At 41.2% G+C, this 17,568-nt stretch overlaps 1 protein-coding gene across 6 annotated transcripts in view; it reads left to right on the plus strand.

Moving 5' to 3' along the window:
* The window catches only part of LPIN1 (lipin 1), a 97,640-nt gene that overhangs the window by 50,919 nt on the left and 29,153 nt on the right, over positions 1 to 17,568 (plus strand). For 3 of the 6 annotated variants that reach the window (XM_073001631.2, XM_078388202.1, XM_073001638.2), the window contains 5 exons: positions 6,676 to 6,876; positions 8,342 to 8,437; positions 10,621 to 10,946; positions 12,086 to 12,193; positions 14,204 to 14,311. In XM_073001631.2, coding sequence (XP_072857732.2) covers positions 6,676 to 6,876; positions 8,342 to 8,437; positions 10,621 to 10,946; positions 12,086 to 12,193; positions 14,204 to 14,311 — 839 coding nt within the window. Of the gene's footprint in view, positions 1 to 4,413; positions 4,795 to 6,675; positions 6,877 to 8,341; positions 8,438 to 10,620; positions 10,947 to 12,085; positions 12,194 to 14,203; positions 14,312 to 17,568 lie in introns of those variants that run through there. The other 3 variants (XM_078388191.1, XM_078388195.1, XM_078388180.1) reach the window with 3 other exon arrangements.

The raw sequence follows: 17,568 nt of genomic DNA on the forward strand, positions 1-17,568 counted from the left end.
TTTAGACTGTTGTCAGTAGAAAAGTGCAGATTTGTATTTTTTTGAACTACATCGCCCAGAACTGCCAGATAGCTCAGGTTTAGGTCTCTGGCTGTGGAGCTAAAGTTTGGGAGTTCAATTCCCCACTGTGCCTCCCTGACAGGGGCCGGACTTGATGATCCGTTGGGTTCCTTCCAGCTCTGCAGTTCTAGGACGATGATGTCCCCCAAGCAGCATGTGTTTTGTAGCCCAGTACAAAATACAAATCCATCCATCTCTAGTTTTCTGTCACGAAGTTAACTGGAAAATTTGACCATCTTCCATATAAAAGTATCCTATTGATTTCAGTGGGATAACAATAAGTATGCCCGTGTTTTTGTCACTGAAATTATTAGGATATTTTTAAAAAGTGTTTCACTTTGATTGGAAGGTACCCCTTTTATTTTGGGAAAAGTGACATAGATCCTGCTGGCGTTCAAGTTGTCTGCTTTATTGGTGAGTCATTAGTGTCTCACCAGAAGGAAATAGTAAACTTCCAGTTTTTAAAGAAATGCTTCTGTCTTCTTTGTTTTACTTGCATTGAAAACATTTTAAAAATAAAAGCAAAAAAAGAGCAAAGCGTGCTGCTTATATACAGCCCCATAGTGCTTCAAGCACTCTCTGGGTTGTTTACAAGTTCATTATGCAGGCTACACATTGCCCCCCCCCCCCGCGAGTTGGGTCCTCCTTTTACCCACTTAGGAAGGAGGAAAGGCTGAGTCAACCTTGAGCCGGCTACCTGGGATTGAACCCCAGGTCATGAGCACAGTTTGGGCTGCAGTACAGCAGTTTAACCACTGCGCCACGAGGCTCTTTAAAATGTAAAAAACATATAAATGTAAAAACAAAATGTAAAAATACATTTTAAAATGACAGGTCCATCACAGAACACATGGTTATATAGCATACAGTCATAAAGAATAATATTTTAGTCTTAGCCTCTTTTCTCATAATCTATATGTGTAGTCCAGATCAATACAGGAGCTGTGAACTCTTGCCTGCATTCTAGAGGTTTAGAGGTTTAGTCTACTGAAGTAAGTGAGGCAACTTAACGGCAACCGACAAGTCTTCCTGTGAGTTTACAAAGTGTTAGGGAGTTAGACCCAGAATCAGATCCCTGCTCAGCTGTGAATCATATCCTGCCTTTCCTCCCAATGAGGAAAGAAAGGTGATCTCCTTCCTGCTTTCTCCACACAATAACCCTGTGAGGTAGATCAAGTTGAGAGAAGATGACTGGGCTAAAGTCACCTGGTGGGTGTCTTGTTCAAAAGGGACTTGAATCTGGTTTTCCCAAGTGCCTGGCTGACACTCTTAATGACTTAAGAGTGTCACATTAATGACTTAATGATCAGTGTCACACTGATAAAAAGTGGCTATTAATCTATTTTTAGCCTAAACTAATCATGGGATAATGAGGACAATATATTTACTATCTATGAAGGTGGGCTAAAAGTGTGATAAATAAAGCATGTGATTTATAGTGGAACTTAAATATGACTAGGAAAAAACACATGGCATACAGCCAGATATACTCTGTGTGTTTCCTTGGTTGGAATTAAATACCAAGTCCTCCTGAGCGTAGTGTGGTTTATTCCCAAATAAATATGCATTGGATGCAACCTCAGCTTGGCTTGAAAGCATGCATTTTTTAAAGGGTTGAAGTACGATTGCATTAAATAAAGTGTATTTTCATTAGCAGAAGAATATTTTTTTTCTAAAAGAAGTCCAAGGTGAGGCATGTTGTGATCCTATTATGGTTCTGTAATGGTTTTATTTGCTTTCTTTGACATCACTGCTATGCTATACTATACTAGTTAAGCTAGAAGGTTTATCTCTGCATTTTCCTGTTACTGTACTTGCAAAATTTTCAGATCCTGTGTGATTTGTACAGCAAGTGGAGTTTCTCGCTTGAATTCCACTGGGATGGAGTAGAACATTAGTAAAAGGCTAGCTAAAAAAAATAATGGCATACACATAACTCACAGAATCAGTAATAGTTCCAAGCATGCTGATGCATGCTTCTGTAGCTGCTTTATTATGTTCAGTAAACAAAACGTCATATACTTGAACAAGGACATTCTTGTTTGAAACATGTGTTGGCTTTAGAAATGGGGCAGTGTAGAAGTTGTCCAGGCTCTTTACCAAATATTTCAGCTATGTAACTGAACTGCTTTGTTTTTTCCAAGAGCAACATTAAAGCTTGTGGTTAAAAAAAAATTCTGAAAGTTCCCCTTGACAAATGTCCAGGCGTGTCCAACTCTAGGGCACGGTGCTCATCCCCGTTTCCAAGCCGTAGAGCCAGCGTTTGTCCAAAGACAGTTTCTGTGGTCACGTGGCCAGTGCAACTAGACATGAAACGCTGTTACTTTCCTATGTGGTGGTACCTGTTTATTTACTTGTATTTGCATGCTTTTAAACTGCTAGGTTGGCAGGAGCTGGGAAAAGCAATGAGCGCTCACTCCATCACGTGGATTCGATCTTATGACTGCTGGTCTTCCAACCTTGCAGCACAGAGGCTTCTGTGGTTTAACCCGCAGCGCCACCATGTCCCTAAGCTTGTGGTACGCCATCATAGTTGTACACAATACAGAAGACTGCTTGGGAATAGGACAGGAATGCATTTCAAGAGGAGGCAACGATATTCGGTTGGGGATGTTGTGATATGCCTCCTTTTCGAGCACTGACTTTTAAAAATCCATTAGAACAGTGCTTCCCAACCTTGGGTAACCCAGATGTTCTTGGCCTGCAATTCCCAGAAGCCTTCACCACTGGTTGTGCTGACTGGGGTTTCTGGGAGTTGCAGTCCAAGAACACCTGACTTACCCAAGGTTGGGAACCAGTGCATTAGAATCAAAAGTCCCATTCTCCAGTTACAGTAGTAGATGGGATGTGTGACTACATTGCAGCTCACCTCACAGTGTATGTTGGAGTTGGCATTGTTGAAATTGACACATTTACTGGTGACTATGAGATGTAAAGCTGAGTTCTCTACTGAGAAACCCAGTCTTTTTCTGTGGGGAATGTTTACTTTTTGTTCAGCTGGCAGGGGGTGGTTTATTTTGTACCAATTCAGCTGGTATAACTTATTTCAGTTTTCTGCCATGTATGATCACCTCTCTTGGTCCAAAAGGATAGCTGCAGGTGTGTCCTGTATAGATGGTGATGGTGGGGGGATTCAGTATTGCAGGGGATTCAGTATTGCAGCAGGATAATTCCCCTCAACTGAGCACCTATTTTCTCCCCTCCAACATCAAGTTTTCCTGTTCCATTAAATTATGCGTATCAAATGTAGTTATCAGATACACAAAGGACAGGAAAGTTTTTCTTTCTTTCTTTGGTTCTTAAGTCGAGGCTCCATTCTCAAGTCTCAAGTCGAAGCAACTTTTTGCGGACGGAGCCGTTCTTAACTCGAATCGTTCTTATGTAGGGATGTTCTCAAGTTGAGGTCCACTGTAAATGCTATGTCACTTCTGGGGGGGGGGAAAGGATAAAACACAGGGCTGTGTCTTCAGTGGAAAATAGAACTGACTGGGAAGTGTGGTGTGAACTCTTGCAACAGAGTAATTGATTGTATTGGTGTGGACAACTACAGAGATTTCACTAGCAGAAACCAATAGGAGTCCAATACTGTATTAAAAACTTAAAGCAAAGTGAGTGCTCTTCCTTGTGTAGTCATGCCCTGAGTGCCATGCTGGATAGTTCAGTGGGTTACGTGGCAGAGCTAGAGGTTGGGAGTTCGATTCCCCCACTGTGCCTCCTTGACAGAGGCTGAGGCTTGATGATATACACAGGGGGCCCTTCCAGCTGTGAAGTTCTAAAATGATGATGATGAGTGTACTGGATAGAAAAACGGAAGAAACCACAAGCCAGAATTGGGCTCCTTCATCTTGATACTCAAAACTATGCAGTTTTCGGAAATGCTTGTTGAAAATGCTCCTCTTCTCCAAACTCACCAGTGGGTTTGAAAGCTGGCAACAGAAAAGCAGTAAGACACTGTTGCACCCTCTCAGATAGCCTTGGCTAAGAGTTAGGAAGAAGGAAAGCAGGATTGTTTTTTCACAAGTGTTGGCTTGACCTGGTGTATAATCTCTTTAAACTATTAATAGCTCTTTTGTTCACTGGGAGCAACAACCGGAAACAAATTGCTCTCCTTTTGGTGAAGAGATACTGTACGTCTTTAATTGCATTTCTAAATTCCAGGCAAGCTAATTCCTTGTGCTTCAGCCACTAGGAGGGTTTTGCTTTTGCTTTCTTGGAACCTGAAGAGAGAATGTTGCTTTCGTAACCTTTATAGCAGGAGAGGTGACAGTAAGAGAGGTGTCCTGTTTTCTTCTCTTTACTAAAGGCTTGGGTATAATCTCTTGCCTTTCTGCTACTTTCTAGGAATTTTTTACAAAGCTGTGAAAGAAAATGGTTGAAGACCAAGACTTTCCTCTGCCCTTCCATGTTGTTCAGTTGCTTTCTCATTACGCAGCATCTCCTCTTTAGCAAATAGTCAAATAGCCTGACTTCATACAAGGTAGTTGTTTATGTTCCACCAGATCACCCAATCTAGCATTTCAGATCCTTGGATGACATAATAGGAGGGACTGCCCTCCAGTATGTGAGTTTGCCCACCCACTTCTCATAAAAGGCTTGCTTGGGGTCCCACTGTAAGTAGAGATTTGGATGTTCGTGATGCGTGACACAGTCTGTTTGACTGTGGCGCCAAGATTGTGGAATTCCCTTTCTCAGGAAACTTGGTTGGCACCTTCCTTTGAGATTATTCAGCACTTGGTAGAGGAGACATTTTATTAGCTAAACTTTTGCATTTTCTTTCTTTCTTTCTTTCTTTCTTTCTTTCTTTCTTTCTTTCTTTCTTTCTTTCTTTCTTTCTTTCTTTCTTTCTTTCTTTCTTTCTTTCTTTCTTTCTTTCTTTCTTTCTGCTTCTGTTTTATGCCCTTTTGTTTGTTTCTTTTGCAGGCTGTTTTTTTTTAAAATCTCATTCATTTTATTTATTTATTTATTTGTATTTTTAAATTAGATACTGTATGTATGTTGGGAGACTCTTGGGAAAGGTTAAAAAGTGGGGCTAACATGACCTTGTCAACAATAAATACAGTCAGAGGTTTTCTGTAAATCAGTTTGGCCACTTATCACCTGGATTCTTCTGAATTTTTTTTCTCCTCAAAGCTGAAAAAGTAGGTAGATCATAGAGTGTAAGCTGACAAATAAATGCAGTCAGTGTCCTTTTTATTAGTCAGAAAAACTAGAAAAGTGCCTAGAAATGGTACCATTCCCCCCCATATTTTTCTATTGATGCAGTGCCATTCTAGATCAATGAGATACATTGGCTGTCTTATGTATACTATGCTAGGTAGATGCATTTCTGTTTCCCTGTGTCATTTATTTTATTTAACAAAATAAAGAAAAGTTGTTGTGGTCCTCTGCATGATGACCACCAGAAAAGGCAGGGGAATGAGTGGGAAGGATAGTGTCATTAATTGAAAGGGAGTTGTATTGGAGTGATCCAAAAACCTGTGTGGAAGCTTCTCACGGAAGAAAATAAGTCAGTGTGAATGGAAGGATTGCTCAAGAGAGAGATAAACTAGATCACACTAAAGCTAACAGCCTTTTAAGTGCAAACTAGATTGTTCCAACTGCCCACGTCTGGATGTGCCCTGAGTGTGATGGTTAAGCAACCAGGTCAGAGGAGTTGCCTTGGCTGCCAGATGGGCAGTATATAAATCAAATAAATAAATAAAACAAATACCTGCTGCTCTTTTGCAGAGGTCTGCTTCTCTTCTCTATGAAGGCAACAAAGGATGTATCTAGAGTAGAGATGGGCACGAACTGCCAGTTGCTCTGGCTTCTCTGCCCTGCCTCTGAGTGGGTGCACAATGGAGGTGATGGGGTGCCAGATCATCAGCTGTGTGGCCATCAGACAAACTGACACAAAATGCCGCCACTTCATGGCCATCTCTGATCTAGAGAATTTGAACCAGAGCTGGGAAGGGTCCCTTTTTTGATCTAGAATCTTTCAGCCAATAATGGCTGCTGGGTGTATTTGGCTGGGGGATTTTGGGAGATGTTGCCAGAAAAATAACCTTTCAAAGCTGTGATTGAGAAATAATGATTTCCCAAGGTCATCTTGAGAACTTCCAGGCACAATGCTCAGTTATATTATGAACAGCACATCTAATAACTCTCTGATGGTTTTGCATATTGCCTCTTGAGAATTTCAATATTCGCTGCTGTAGGTCTGAGTGGAAAGTTATTGGCATATCTTGTTGAATTAAGTAGTAGCAGTACAGTAGCATGGCACTTTGTGCCTCTTGTTTCTTGCTGGGCTGCTTTGAAGATGGAGTCGGGGGTAGAGGTTTTAGGATCATGCCACCCAGCCAGCCGCCAAGAATGCTTTCATCAACAAGGTGGATATCATTCTGAATGCCATAGAAGGCCATGTTTTCCATGCTTCTCTGTTGCCCCTGCATTAGTAGCTGAGCAGCTGAGCGCTATTGATCACCCAACTATATTTGTCCTATAGGGTTTTTTAAAAAAAACTTGAAAGGTGCTTCAGAGACTTTTGAACTTGAAGAAATCTTTCAGAACAGCAGGATGCACAGGGGTCATTGTATGGTATCCTGAAGCCATCTGCCTTCTGTTTCTTATCTGCAGGCCCAAACCATGAATTACGTTGGACAGTTAGCAGGCCAAGTCTTTGTGACCGTGAAAGATTTCTATAAAGGATTAAATCCTGCCACGTTATCCGGATGCATTGATGTCATTGTTGTCCGCCAACCAGATGGAAATCTCCAGTGTTCCCCATTCCACGTGCGCTTTGGGAAAATGGGAGTTCTGCGTTCAAAGGAAAAAGTGGTAAGAAACAGAAGTCACGTTAACGTGGTTTATGTCAATCATGGTTTGTAATAAGGCTCAAGTACAGTATCTTAAATGTGAGATTGTATGTGTCTATATATCTTTTGGTTTTAAAAAAAATCAGGGTAAAGGACACCAGGTGCAAACTGTGACTGTGGCATAAGTCTTTATCTCTTTCGTCCATGCCACTTTCCCAATAAAGTCATCTGCCAGAGCTTGCCTCAAGATGAAAGCAGCCATAGGCACAAGTAGCAGTTTTTGTCTGGGCAAATAACTTTGACTGGCAAGAATTTTTAATCAACATATAGCAGAGGGAAAGAAGGGTTATATCTTCCTTCCCTTTTAATACCACAGTGCCAAAGTGAATGTTGCCACTCTTCTGCATCTGCCATTTAATTGAAAATGAAAGCACATGTACAGACGTAATCACATGTTGAAAACAATTTGTAGTTTGCCATTCAGGGCAAACTAGAAGCATGTATGAAGCAGCATGAGAGTCACGACGTCCAACAAAAGCATGCTAGGAACAAGACTGTGGATCTCTTAACAAAGATTATCTAGCAGTTTTCTGTCACGTGAATAGACTCAGGAGATGATAACTGCAGTTTGGTTGTGTGCTCATTGATCCACTGCCAGTGATAAGCCTTTTATCACGGCTTTAAATACCCCTCCCCTCCAAATCCAGTGCTCAAGGCAAGTTTATTTGTGTAGCAAGTGTATCACCTTAAAACTACAAATTTAAACACTTTTATGTTTCTTGGATTTCATAATCTTCTTTGGAATTAAGCACATATTGGTGAAGTCCTGTTCCTAAGTTGCACTAGAGTAGGCCCATTGATTCATTGGGGATTGGGTGCTACAACTCTTCCATAAGTTCTGATGATTCAAATGGGTCTGCTGTAGTTGAGACAAGTCGAGTGGGTCCTTCTGAATCAATGGAACTTATGGAAGAGTTGATCCCCATTGATTTAATGGGCCTACCCTAGTGCAACCTACTACTCTAAGCAACAGGATTTCAACCACTTAATGCCACCTCTCTTCTCTGTAAGCAGCATAACTTAAAATGATGTAATGTTAGCTTGGTAACATCTGGGATTTGGTACCTAATTAATGCTTAATTTTTGATGACTCATTCTTCTCTTCCTCAATTTTAGTTGGCATAGAACTGTACTAAGTTAAAAAAACATCTGGGAAGTCTCAGGTTAAGATGCTATCCCAGCAATGCATTTAGTAGCTGGACTTGAACAAACTTCAATTTTCTCTCTCTCCACCCATCTAGTTGTGATATAAGGATAATAATAGTGATCTACTTTAGAGGGATGACTGAGATAATGGGAAGTGCTTTCACTACTTGAAAAATAGTTATATACATGTGAATAATGATCAGTATGCCAAGCCACTCATGGATGAATTTAATTTTTAGGTTATGCAATTAAATCTTCAAATGTATTTTTTTTCTCTCAAGGTTGATATAGAAATTAATGGAGAACCTGTGGATTTGCACATGAAATTAGGAGACAATGGAGAAGCATTTTTTGTAGAGGAAACAGAGGATGATCAGGTAAGAGAGAACTGCGCCTTTCTACCTCCTTTTATTTATGATAAACAACAGTGTGCAAAGGTACCTGTATCTTTTGGCATCTATAATGGAGTTGCCAAAACCACAATAGCAAGAGGATTGTTGTGCCTTCGAGACAGGGTGGACAGTTTGGTATAATTTATTTATTTGTTTATTGTTTGGACTTGTATACCACCCCACAGGGCCCGGAGCATTCTTTGGATAGTTTGCAACATCATTACACAAGGAACACTTCCTCCAGTCAGCCGGGTACTCCTTTTACTGAGGGAGAAATGGCAAAAGATAAGCAGTGGAGGGAAAACAGAACCAGCCATTTCAGGCCCTTTTTGCTGCTATTTGTTCTCCCTCCAGTGTGAAGCAAAGCCACATAGGTCAGAGAGTGCGCCTCCTCACGTCACGTACGATCCCAGCCATGCTGAGGAATCACCCCGGAAGCCGTTCTGTAGAAAGAAGGAACCGCTTGATGCCCCTGGCAGCCTCACGGGTTTCTTGTGCCATTTCTTCCTCACAAAGCTGTCTTAAACCCCCACACTTCCCCACTGAGCATGAGAAGGCGATAAGCCCTGTCCGCACACGTCAGGGGCCAAAGGGAGATGAAAGAAATCTTTGAGGAGAGGAGCAGGCCAGCCCCGTCCATGTCCACTGACACTTTTGGTTTTCCCACCTGTGGAAAACCACAGTCTTAACAAGGCGCCTCCTTTACAGGTGAAGGTCCTCCAGATGACCCGTGAACCTATAAATAAATAAAATAAACCTGGATCCACGCACTGCAGAGGCTTGCCTCTTCAGGCTGTTGCTCCTTAAAGTGTGCTGCTTATATACCATCCCATAGCTGTTAAACTATCCTCTGGGAGATTTACAATTGAATTATGCAGGCTACACATTGTCCCCTTCACCCTGTGAACAGAGTACTCAATTTACTGAGCTCAGAAGGATGGAAAGCCGAGTCAGCCTTGAGCTGGCTATCTGAACCCATTGGGATCCAACTCGGATTGTAAGCAGAGGTTTGGATTGATGTACTGCAGCTTAGCCACTCTGCCACGGGGCTCGCGGTCATTCGCATGCTCTGGACTACAGCCCCCAATAGGTCATGTTGGTGAGGGCTGCAGGTTGCTTACTGTTGCTTTTAGGGGACTTATTTTAATGGGAAGGTTTCTAGATATGGCTATTCATTCTGGTCTCCTATTAGTTCCCTCAATTTCTTACGTTATTCAGGACTTCGAGGTACCGTGACAGGTGGGAGAAGAAGGTGCATGGCAGCCCCTATACTGTGACTCCATGGTTGTTAATCGTAGCAAGCTATGATTCTGTGATGATATTTTCTCCTTTATAGGACATGGTCATAGCAGACAAAAACTTGCATACAATGAGGCTGATTGCTATGTAGTTAGTTGTTCCACTATTTGATGCCTGACTGTCACTGGTAGTCAGCATTTGTTGTGTTTTGCAAGCAAACCAGAGTGCTTAGATCACCAGTACTTTCCCTGACTTCCTATTATTTTTCTGTTTCCTAAATTGGTGTGTGTGTGTGCGTGCTTTGGGTGCCTGGGAGACAGCATCTGCTCAGTGGCCAAAACCCTATTTTATAATGTAAGCAAAGCTGAAAGTTTTGTTCTGTTCCTCATAGGGAAACAAAGAGCCCCCATTTTGATTTTTAGGCATATGTGCACATGCTGGCTTGAAACAAGCATGCATATTTGCCCAAGAATCTCCATGGGGGCCCTTTATTCACTTGTGCGGAACAGACCAAAACTTGCGGCTTTTCTTACATTGCACGTTACACAGCCAGTGTAGGATAGGCAGAGACAGGGGAGAGATTTAGAAAGAGAAGCCTGTTATAGCCTGTCAGAGAGGCAGAAGTGGCTTTTCATAGCACTGTATCGTGAAAGAAATGTGTATCTTGTATAGCTGAATGACAGAGGTTGCAATCTTACGTACATTTGCTTCCACGCTTGAAATTAGTTCAACTTACCTCCATGAAAACATGTTTGGGGAGGAGCTGTGCAACTTAGTGGAGGCTTGCATTCTGTAAAAGTTGAAATAGATGCCCAAGATTCCCTTCTTGTGAAGCCCCTGTTGGACACGTGGGCTGACAAACAGAAATACCATCTAATCCAGTAGACACGGAAATAAGGCCCTGGCTTCCCTTTTTTTCCTTTCTCTAGGCGGCCATTCCACACCACCTGGCTACCTCGCCCATTCTGTCAGATGGAGCAGCTTTCATGGAGTTGCAGATGAAGAGGAACTCGATAGATAGGATTAGGAGCATGGATGTGAGCAGCTCCTCCCAGCTGCCAAACTCTGCCTCTCCATCTACCAGTGAATCTACCCTGGGGAACTCTGTGAAGAAAAGGAGGAAGAGGAGAAGGAAATCTACCCACAAAATAGACACGTCCAAAAGAGATGAAAATACCGATACTACTGAAGATGAAAACGTGTTCTCAATAGAAATGAGTTCTGATGAAGAAAATGAGCTTCTAGACAATACCAGGTATCGACTGGTGTAAGATCTAATATTTTCAGAGGTATTAATACTCACTCAGGCAGTATCTATGAAACCATGACCTCAGAATTCTTCCTCAATAGAAAAATTGTTGGAGGCATGGGGAACATGGGACCCAAATGTTGCTGGGGTGGAATTCCCATCATCCTTCACTCTTGGCCATGCTGGTGGGGGCTGATGGGAGTTTGCTGTTGCAATAGCATTTGGAAGACTACATCCTCCCTATCCACTCCTCTGGTATTACAGCATAGTCTTATATCTCAGGTACTCTACTGGACAGATGAGAGTACTTGATTGGAACAGCCATTGTTAATTTATAGGACCTATTTTGAAGGTTAAGATTATATTATAACTGGGTCCCACCCTTTACCATGCTTATATATTGTGTTTGCTCTTATCTGCAGTTTTCATTATCCACAGGGGTTTTTGGAAGCAATCCCCAGCAGATACTGGGGTTGTACTGTACTTAAAATAGACATTAAAATAATTAGAATTTAAAGAAGTCATCACTTACACTGACCAGAATCCTGTTCTTTAACTTTATGCTGCGCAACTCAGATGACACTGTCATCTGTGGCAGTTTAGTGGGGGATTAAATGTTTCCTATTCTCCCTTCTTCAGTTTCAGGGATCTCTAGGTGTCCCTATCATCCTGGGAAAACTTTGGGAGCAGGGGTAGGGACTCAGCAGTGTCAGAGAATCACCACAGCTGGTGGCAGCAATTTTCCAACATTAAGGAGCCCCCTATTGCATGGATCCCAGCATCTTCCCCCGGATGAAAAGGGCTCTGGAAGCTGGAGGGAGGGGGAAAGTAGAAGATTTAAAAATTTTCCAAAACAGTAACAGAATGATGTCATAATCTGAATCGCGCATATCCTAATGTTGTGCAACAGGATTCTGGCCATTAAATCCTATTAATTTTCATGGGATTCATCTGGCTGTAACTTAATCTGGATCCAACTCATTGGGTTTAGCAATTCTTAGAGCAAGAAATGGAATTAGAGTTTTTCTCCCAGTGCTAATGTAGCTTTCAACTGAGGTACAAGAGATGACCTTTAGACAAAACAAAGCAAAGCAAAAAATAAAACAGTGCCTTTCCGCCTTAACCTTTTGTTTGTTTGTCTTCAGAACATCTGTTGCTGATCTATGCAGGGACGACATGCTTGAGGCAAATTCCTCTTCAATTGGAGTACTCTCTCACCCTCATTCTGACGGAGAATGGTCACCCACACAAAGGTATTGTATGTGTTACTAAAATATCTCAAGATAGTTCCCTCTCTGCAAACTGAATGCCCTCTACACACATGTTTAGACAGCATACATTTCTAGTTTTCTTCATATGATTAAATATCTCAGGGCCCAATTGCACATTAAAACGCCTGCAACTTTTAAGAGAATCAATTGCTTCCTAGTTCCAGTCCCATGTGCATAGCTCAGCTGTGTGTTACATGAGAATGCGGGTAAGAAAGTCTCATTTGTGTCACCTCAAGAGAGTAGACTGAAGAACAGGACTTTAGGGTAAAATCACTTCAGGAAAAGCCCCTGTAAACCCTTATTTTTAGGACTTGGGAGACTTAGGGTGATACGTAAATGTCACTCAGATTTTTTGGACTACAAGTCCCATAATTCTCCAAGCTAGGAGTACTACCTGGCAGACATCTTACGGCATTAGTGGTCCAAAAAAATCTGAATGGCTCTTTCTTCACTGGGCCATGAAGTTCACTGGGCTAATCATTCTCTTGTAGTCTAACTTCCCTTGTAGGATTGTTCTGAGTACCTAAATGAGAAGACGAGCCATCTATATAATCCTGAATCCATTGGACCAAAAAGTGGAGTACACATTTTAAATAAATTTAAAAATTAAAAGCACTCCGCTTTTAATAATGTTTTGAAGAGCAAAAATGAACTTTTGTGGTGTTCTCTCCTGTACTTACATACGACGGGATGTTTGTATATGCCCTCCTCATCTAAAACCGAGAACACTTCCTGTTCATTAGTGTTCATTGCAGTTGTAGCTGAACATTGACTGCACATGAATTAGGAGAGGATATATTATTCCTGGGTAATCCTACACATTTGTTGGATCCCAGATGGAAGCAGGCCTGCATACCACTTCCTTTAAAAAATAAATTTAGTGAGGCAGCTACATTGAATGCAAATAAAATATATATAGTCAGTAGCGGAACATGAGAATCTGCCTTATATAGAGTTAGGCCACCGTACCATCCAGAGTGAAACAGAATTCTTCCCTAGTACTACATGGTATTCCTGTGGTGTTACCTGGTGGTGTCCCTCCAAATACGAGCCATACCTGACCCTGATTAGTGTCCAAAGTCAGACAGGATTGGTGTATTCAGGTGGTATGATGAAGGAGCAGCGAAATGTATATGACTGGGGATCTCTTTCATAATACCACTTGATGCCCTATTTACCTGTGAGTCTTCCAGCTGAGATCCTATTGTATGTGGAGATTATGAAATAATTTTATGGTGCTTGCCACAAAAAGACCAAATATCTTTTCTACCAGGTTTGTAAGTATTTTCCTTATAACCAGGAGTACGTAGTTTTATTACCTCCTTTAGACCATCATAGTGGGCTGGATAGCTCTGGGGTTTAGATATTTATCTGCTAAGCCAGAGGTTGGGAGTTGGATTCCCCACTGGGCCTCCTGGGAGTAGAACCAGCCTGGGTGGCCTTGGGCCAAAGCTGCACAGTCCCAGGGCATCCCCAAAAGAAGGGACTGGTAGACCACTTCTGAGTATTCTCCACCTATAAAACCCTGAAAAGAGTTTCCATAAAGTCACATGATGATTATTATTAACCATCATACTTTTTGCACTCTTGTTTGCTAAAGAGATGCTAAATAGTAGTGGAATTTATCTGTGTGATCTCTATGTGTATTTATGTGTCTGATATACTGTATCTGCATATTACCTAGACAGATATTTTTAGATATGTTAGTTTACACTCATATTTTTCCTCAAAAATAAATGGGATGCATCTAAAAATGTCTGTAGTGCCTGCAAATGTTTGTGAAAGCTTTTGTTTTTTGACCTTCTGAACTTGTATCTTCTGGTGCGTTTGCTAGTCTCAGTTCTGTATTTTGTCATTTAGAAACCGGAGAGTGTTTAAAACAACTTCTCTTTTCTCATGGGGGTTAGTGGGAAGTATGTCCTGGATGGTATTATGGAATAATGATGCCATTTCCCCCCCTCCCTTTCTTTTACTGTATTTTGCAATGTCCAGTAAACCTAGAACTTGTGCAGGGAAGTCCTCTTATCTTACTGTTCCAGCAGATGGAGGCTTATCTAGTTCTTGTCCCTACAAGTCTTCTCACTATCGTGCTACAGACAGGTAGAAATGCTACTCTTCCAGTTTATTTGGAATGAAAATTAATCCTTTAATCCATTTATCAATATCCGGACTTTGTGGGACTTATCAAACTACTGCTTACGACTAACCTGAGTGCTTGACAGGAAATGGGGATAGTGCCATGGGTTGGGAGTTGGTTTCTTTCTCTTTTTTTGGTCGCAGCCTTTATTATAAAGTCTAGACGTCCAGCACAAGGTTTGGCTGCTTGATGCTTACCAGCAGTCTTTATTTCTTTGGCCCTGCTTCTGTCCGCTTCCCCTCCCGCTCCCCCCCCCTCCCGTTTCCCTTTTTCAGACTCTTTCAGTCTTTCCATATCCATTTCTTTTCTGCAGGTTTGGCCCTTTCCATCTTTAGTCTCCAGAGATTTCCTCTCAAACTGCCTCAGCCTTCCTTTCTCTGCAAGTGTATCACACTTCAGTCTAGGCAACACTAGTTTCCCTGTCCGCATCCTCTGTGTTAAGAGGGTCACCCAGTCAGTAGCAGCTGATGCAGGAAGGTAAACCAGGGTTAAGAGTTTATAGGTTGCCAGTGATACTTTGGAAACGTAGAAGCTTCTGATGCCTACATGGAGCTCACTTGCTTTCAAGGGATTCCACAAACCTTCGGGGGGAAAAAAGAGACTTTTAAGGGTCCAGAGCACAGAACTGTCAGTTTCTCTCTCTCTCTCTCTCTCTGTCAGTCTCTGTAGCTTGTGATCAGAGTAAGAGTGCAAGAATTGTTTTTTATTTATTAACATTTTCATTCCACCCAGCTAGAAGCAAATGGGTGGCAGAGACAAGAAAACATAACAATAATAAAAAAGCAATAAAAACATCAAAAGAAAAGATTTTAGCTCACACAAAAACTTCAAATGATTTAAAAGGCATTTTTAAAATAGATTTCCTGCCATTTTAAAAAAAACACTTTATCAAAGCAATGTGCATCCTGTTGAAAGGTATAAAATATAATTATAAGTAATTCAGCAACATTGATATTATTATAATGTAAGAAGTATAAATATAAATAATGCCCATATATGATAGAATTCTGGTGAATAAATATATATTTTGCAGAAAGCAGAAGGTGGATTGTCTAACTGTGGGAAAATACTGCTTTTCATTTAAAGTTAGCTTAAAAGGGATTCACGGTTGTGCAGGAGAGGATTGAAGCCAAGCCCCAAAGGCTTCTAGGCTTTTAAAAAATGTACATGACTTGTAACAAAGCAAGAATCGCCTTCATGGAAAGCTGCAGTGAAGACAGTCCCTTTTAGATCGAGTAGAGAGATGCTCCTGCCTCCTTTTTGCTTAGTGCTTTCATCCACTAACTAAAGCAATATCAGCAGCTTCCCCTTTCCCTTCTCTGGGGTTCCCTAAGCAAACAAGACAGTCAGCAAGATGTATGACTGATGGGAGAAAATGCTTCCTTATATGTTAGGGATAGGCAAGGAGGAGTTCTCGGCCAAGTACGATTGCTTACCTTTCTTCTCAAATGACTCACGTGAAAACAAAAGAGAAACAGATCCACCCAACCCCCTCAGTTGTCTTTCCGATAGCATGCAAAAAATGTTTTTATTCAGACAGGTCTTTGTTATTAAATCTGGCTTGATGTTGAACGGGTTTTCTCCTCGTTGAGTGCTGTCATTCCACTGAAGTGTTTTGGCTGCCTATTTAAATTACATCTATTTGTATTTAATTTTATTCCCGTGAGCTACCGTGAGCTGCCATTTTTGGTAGAAAGAGAGTGTAAATAAATAACATGGGCTTGCTGTGGCAGTTGACTGTGCAGAGAGGATGTGGGGAGCTTGGCCTTCTCCAGTCTCTTGCAGGGTCTTCAGAGTCTGCCTGCCAAACACCTCGTTGCTGACCCCTCTGCCTTTCCAGTAGTGGGAGATTTGTTAGGCAGGCAGGAGATATCGGTCTTAAGGAAGTTCCATCTTGAATCTTGGGTTTCTTTTTGTTTTCTTTCTTCTTTTTTTTTAACGTGGTGGATCCTGCACATGTATAGGTTCATAATTTCCTGGCAGCTTGTGTGTGTGTTTTGTTTTTTGTTTTTTGTTTGTGACTTCAGAAGCACAACAATTGCATTTCCCGGTTTTGATCTTGCAATGCTGTTGGGCATAGACTGGGATCCTCTCAAATTGGCAAGAAAATCTAGTAAGAATGCCATTTTGAAGACATCTTTAGTTTGCACAGGCACTGTAAATGGTGACATTTCCCCCCAATGCGTATGTACACGTGTGCACCCAAACACACCTATTTATTCATACATTTCTAATTCCCTTGAGTCACATCTTTATAACCTTTTAATGGTAAAGAAATAAAAGAAGAAGCCAGTTCCTAAGTAGGACTAGCATATAAATGTATAATTTAGAAATAAATATAATTATATATACAAAAATATAGGTGTGCATGCCAGTGGTTAGAATATATTTACATATTTATCAGTTTGTTTGGACTTTTTCAAGTGGAGTCAGAATTGACTTGATGGCATGCAATTATTGTTTTTACTATCAAGGGAGTAATCAAAATCCTCTGTGTTCTGTTATCCGTTGTTCAAATCTTTATACGCTGTAAGCTTGTTCATTTCTGCTGTCTTTTATGTTGTAGCTCATTGTTCTTTGAGGCATAGTGTTAAAGCCCCATTTCTGAGCCACAAAAATTCTAGCAGTGATTGGGTAATTCCTCACTGACTTTCCAGCATTGCGGTCTTTTCCGGAAGATCCTGCCTTCCCATGATGTGCCCAAAATAGGGCAGCCTCCGTTCCAGCACTTTTGCCTCCAGAAAGAGTTCAGATTTGATTTGCGCTAGGATTCACTTAGTCATCTTTCTAGCAGTCCAGGGTACCTGCAAAGCTCTCCCTCAATGCTGTATTTCAAAACAATCTTTTTTTTGGTCAGTTGATTTCCTGTCCATCTTTCACATGCATACATTGTGATTGTTAATACAAGTGTGGATGTCTTGTTCTCCAGGGACACATTCTTACAGTTGATTATCTTTTCTGATTCCTTCATTGCTGCCTTTTCTAGTCTTGGTCTTCTTCCAGTTTCTTGGCTGCAGTCTCTATTTGGATTGATGGTTGAGCAAAATCTCTAACTATTTCAGTTTCTTCATTGTCAGCATTAAAGTTGTGTAGTTGTTCTATAGTCATGATTTTTTTGTCTTTTTAATGTTCAACTCCGTTCCTGCTTTGGAAGTTTCTTCTTTCACTCTCACTGAAAGTTGTTTCAAGTACAGTAATTGAATCTGACAGTACGATCTGA

This window comes from Pogona vitticeps, chromosome 1 (genome assembly GCF_051106095.1).
Source record: "Pogona vitticeps strain Pit_001003342236 chromosome 1, PviZW2.1, whole genome shotgun sequence".
In the NCBI taxonomy this organism is placed as follows: domain Eukaryota; kingdom Metazoa; phylum Chordata; class Lepidosauria; order Squamata; family Agamidae; genus Pogona; species Pogona vitticeps.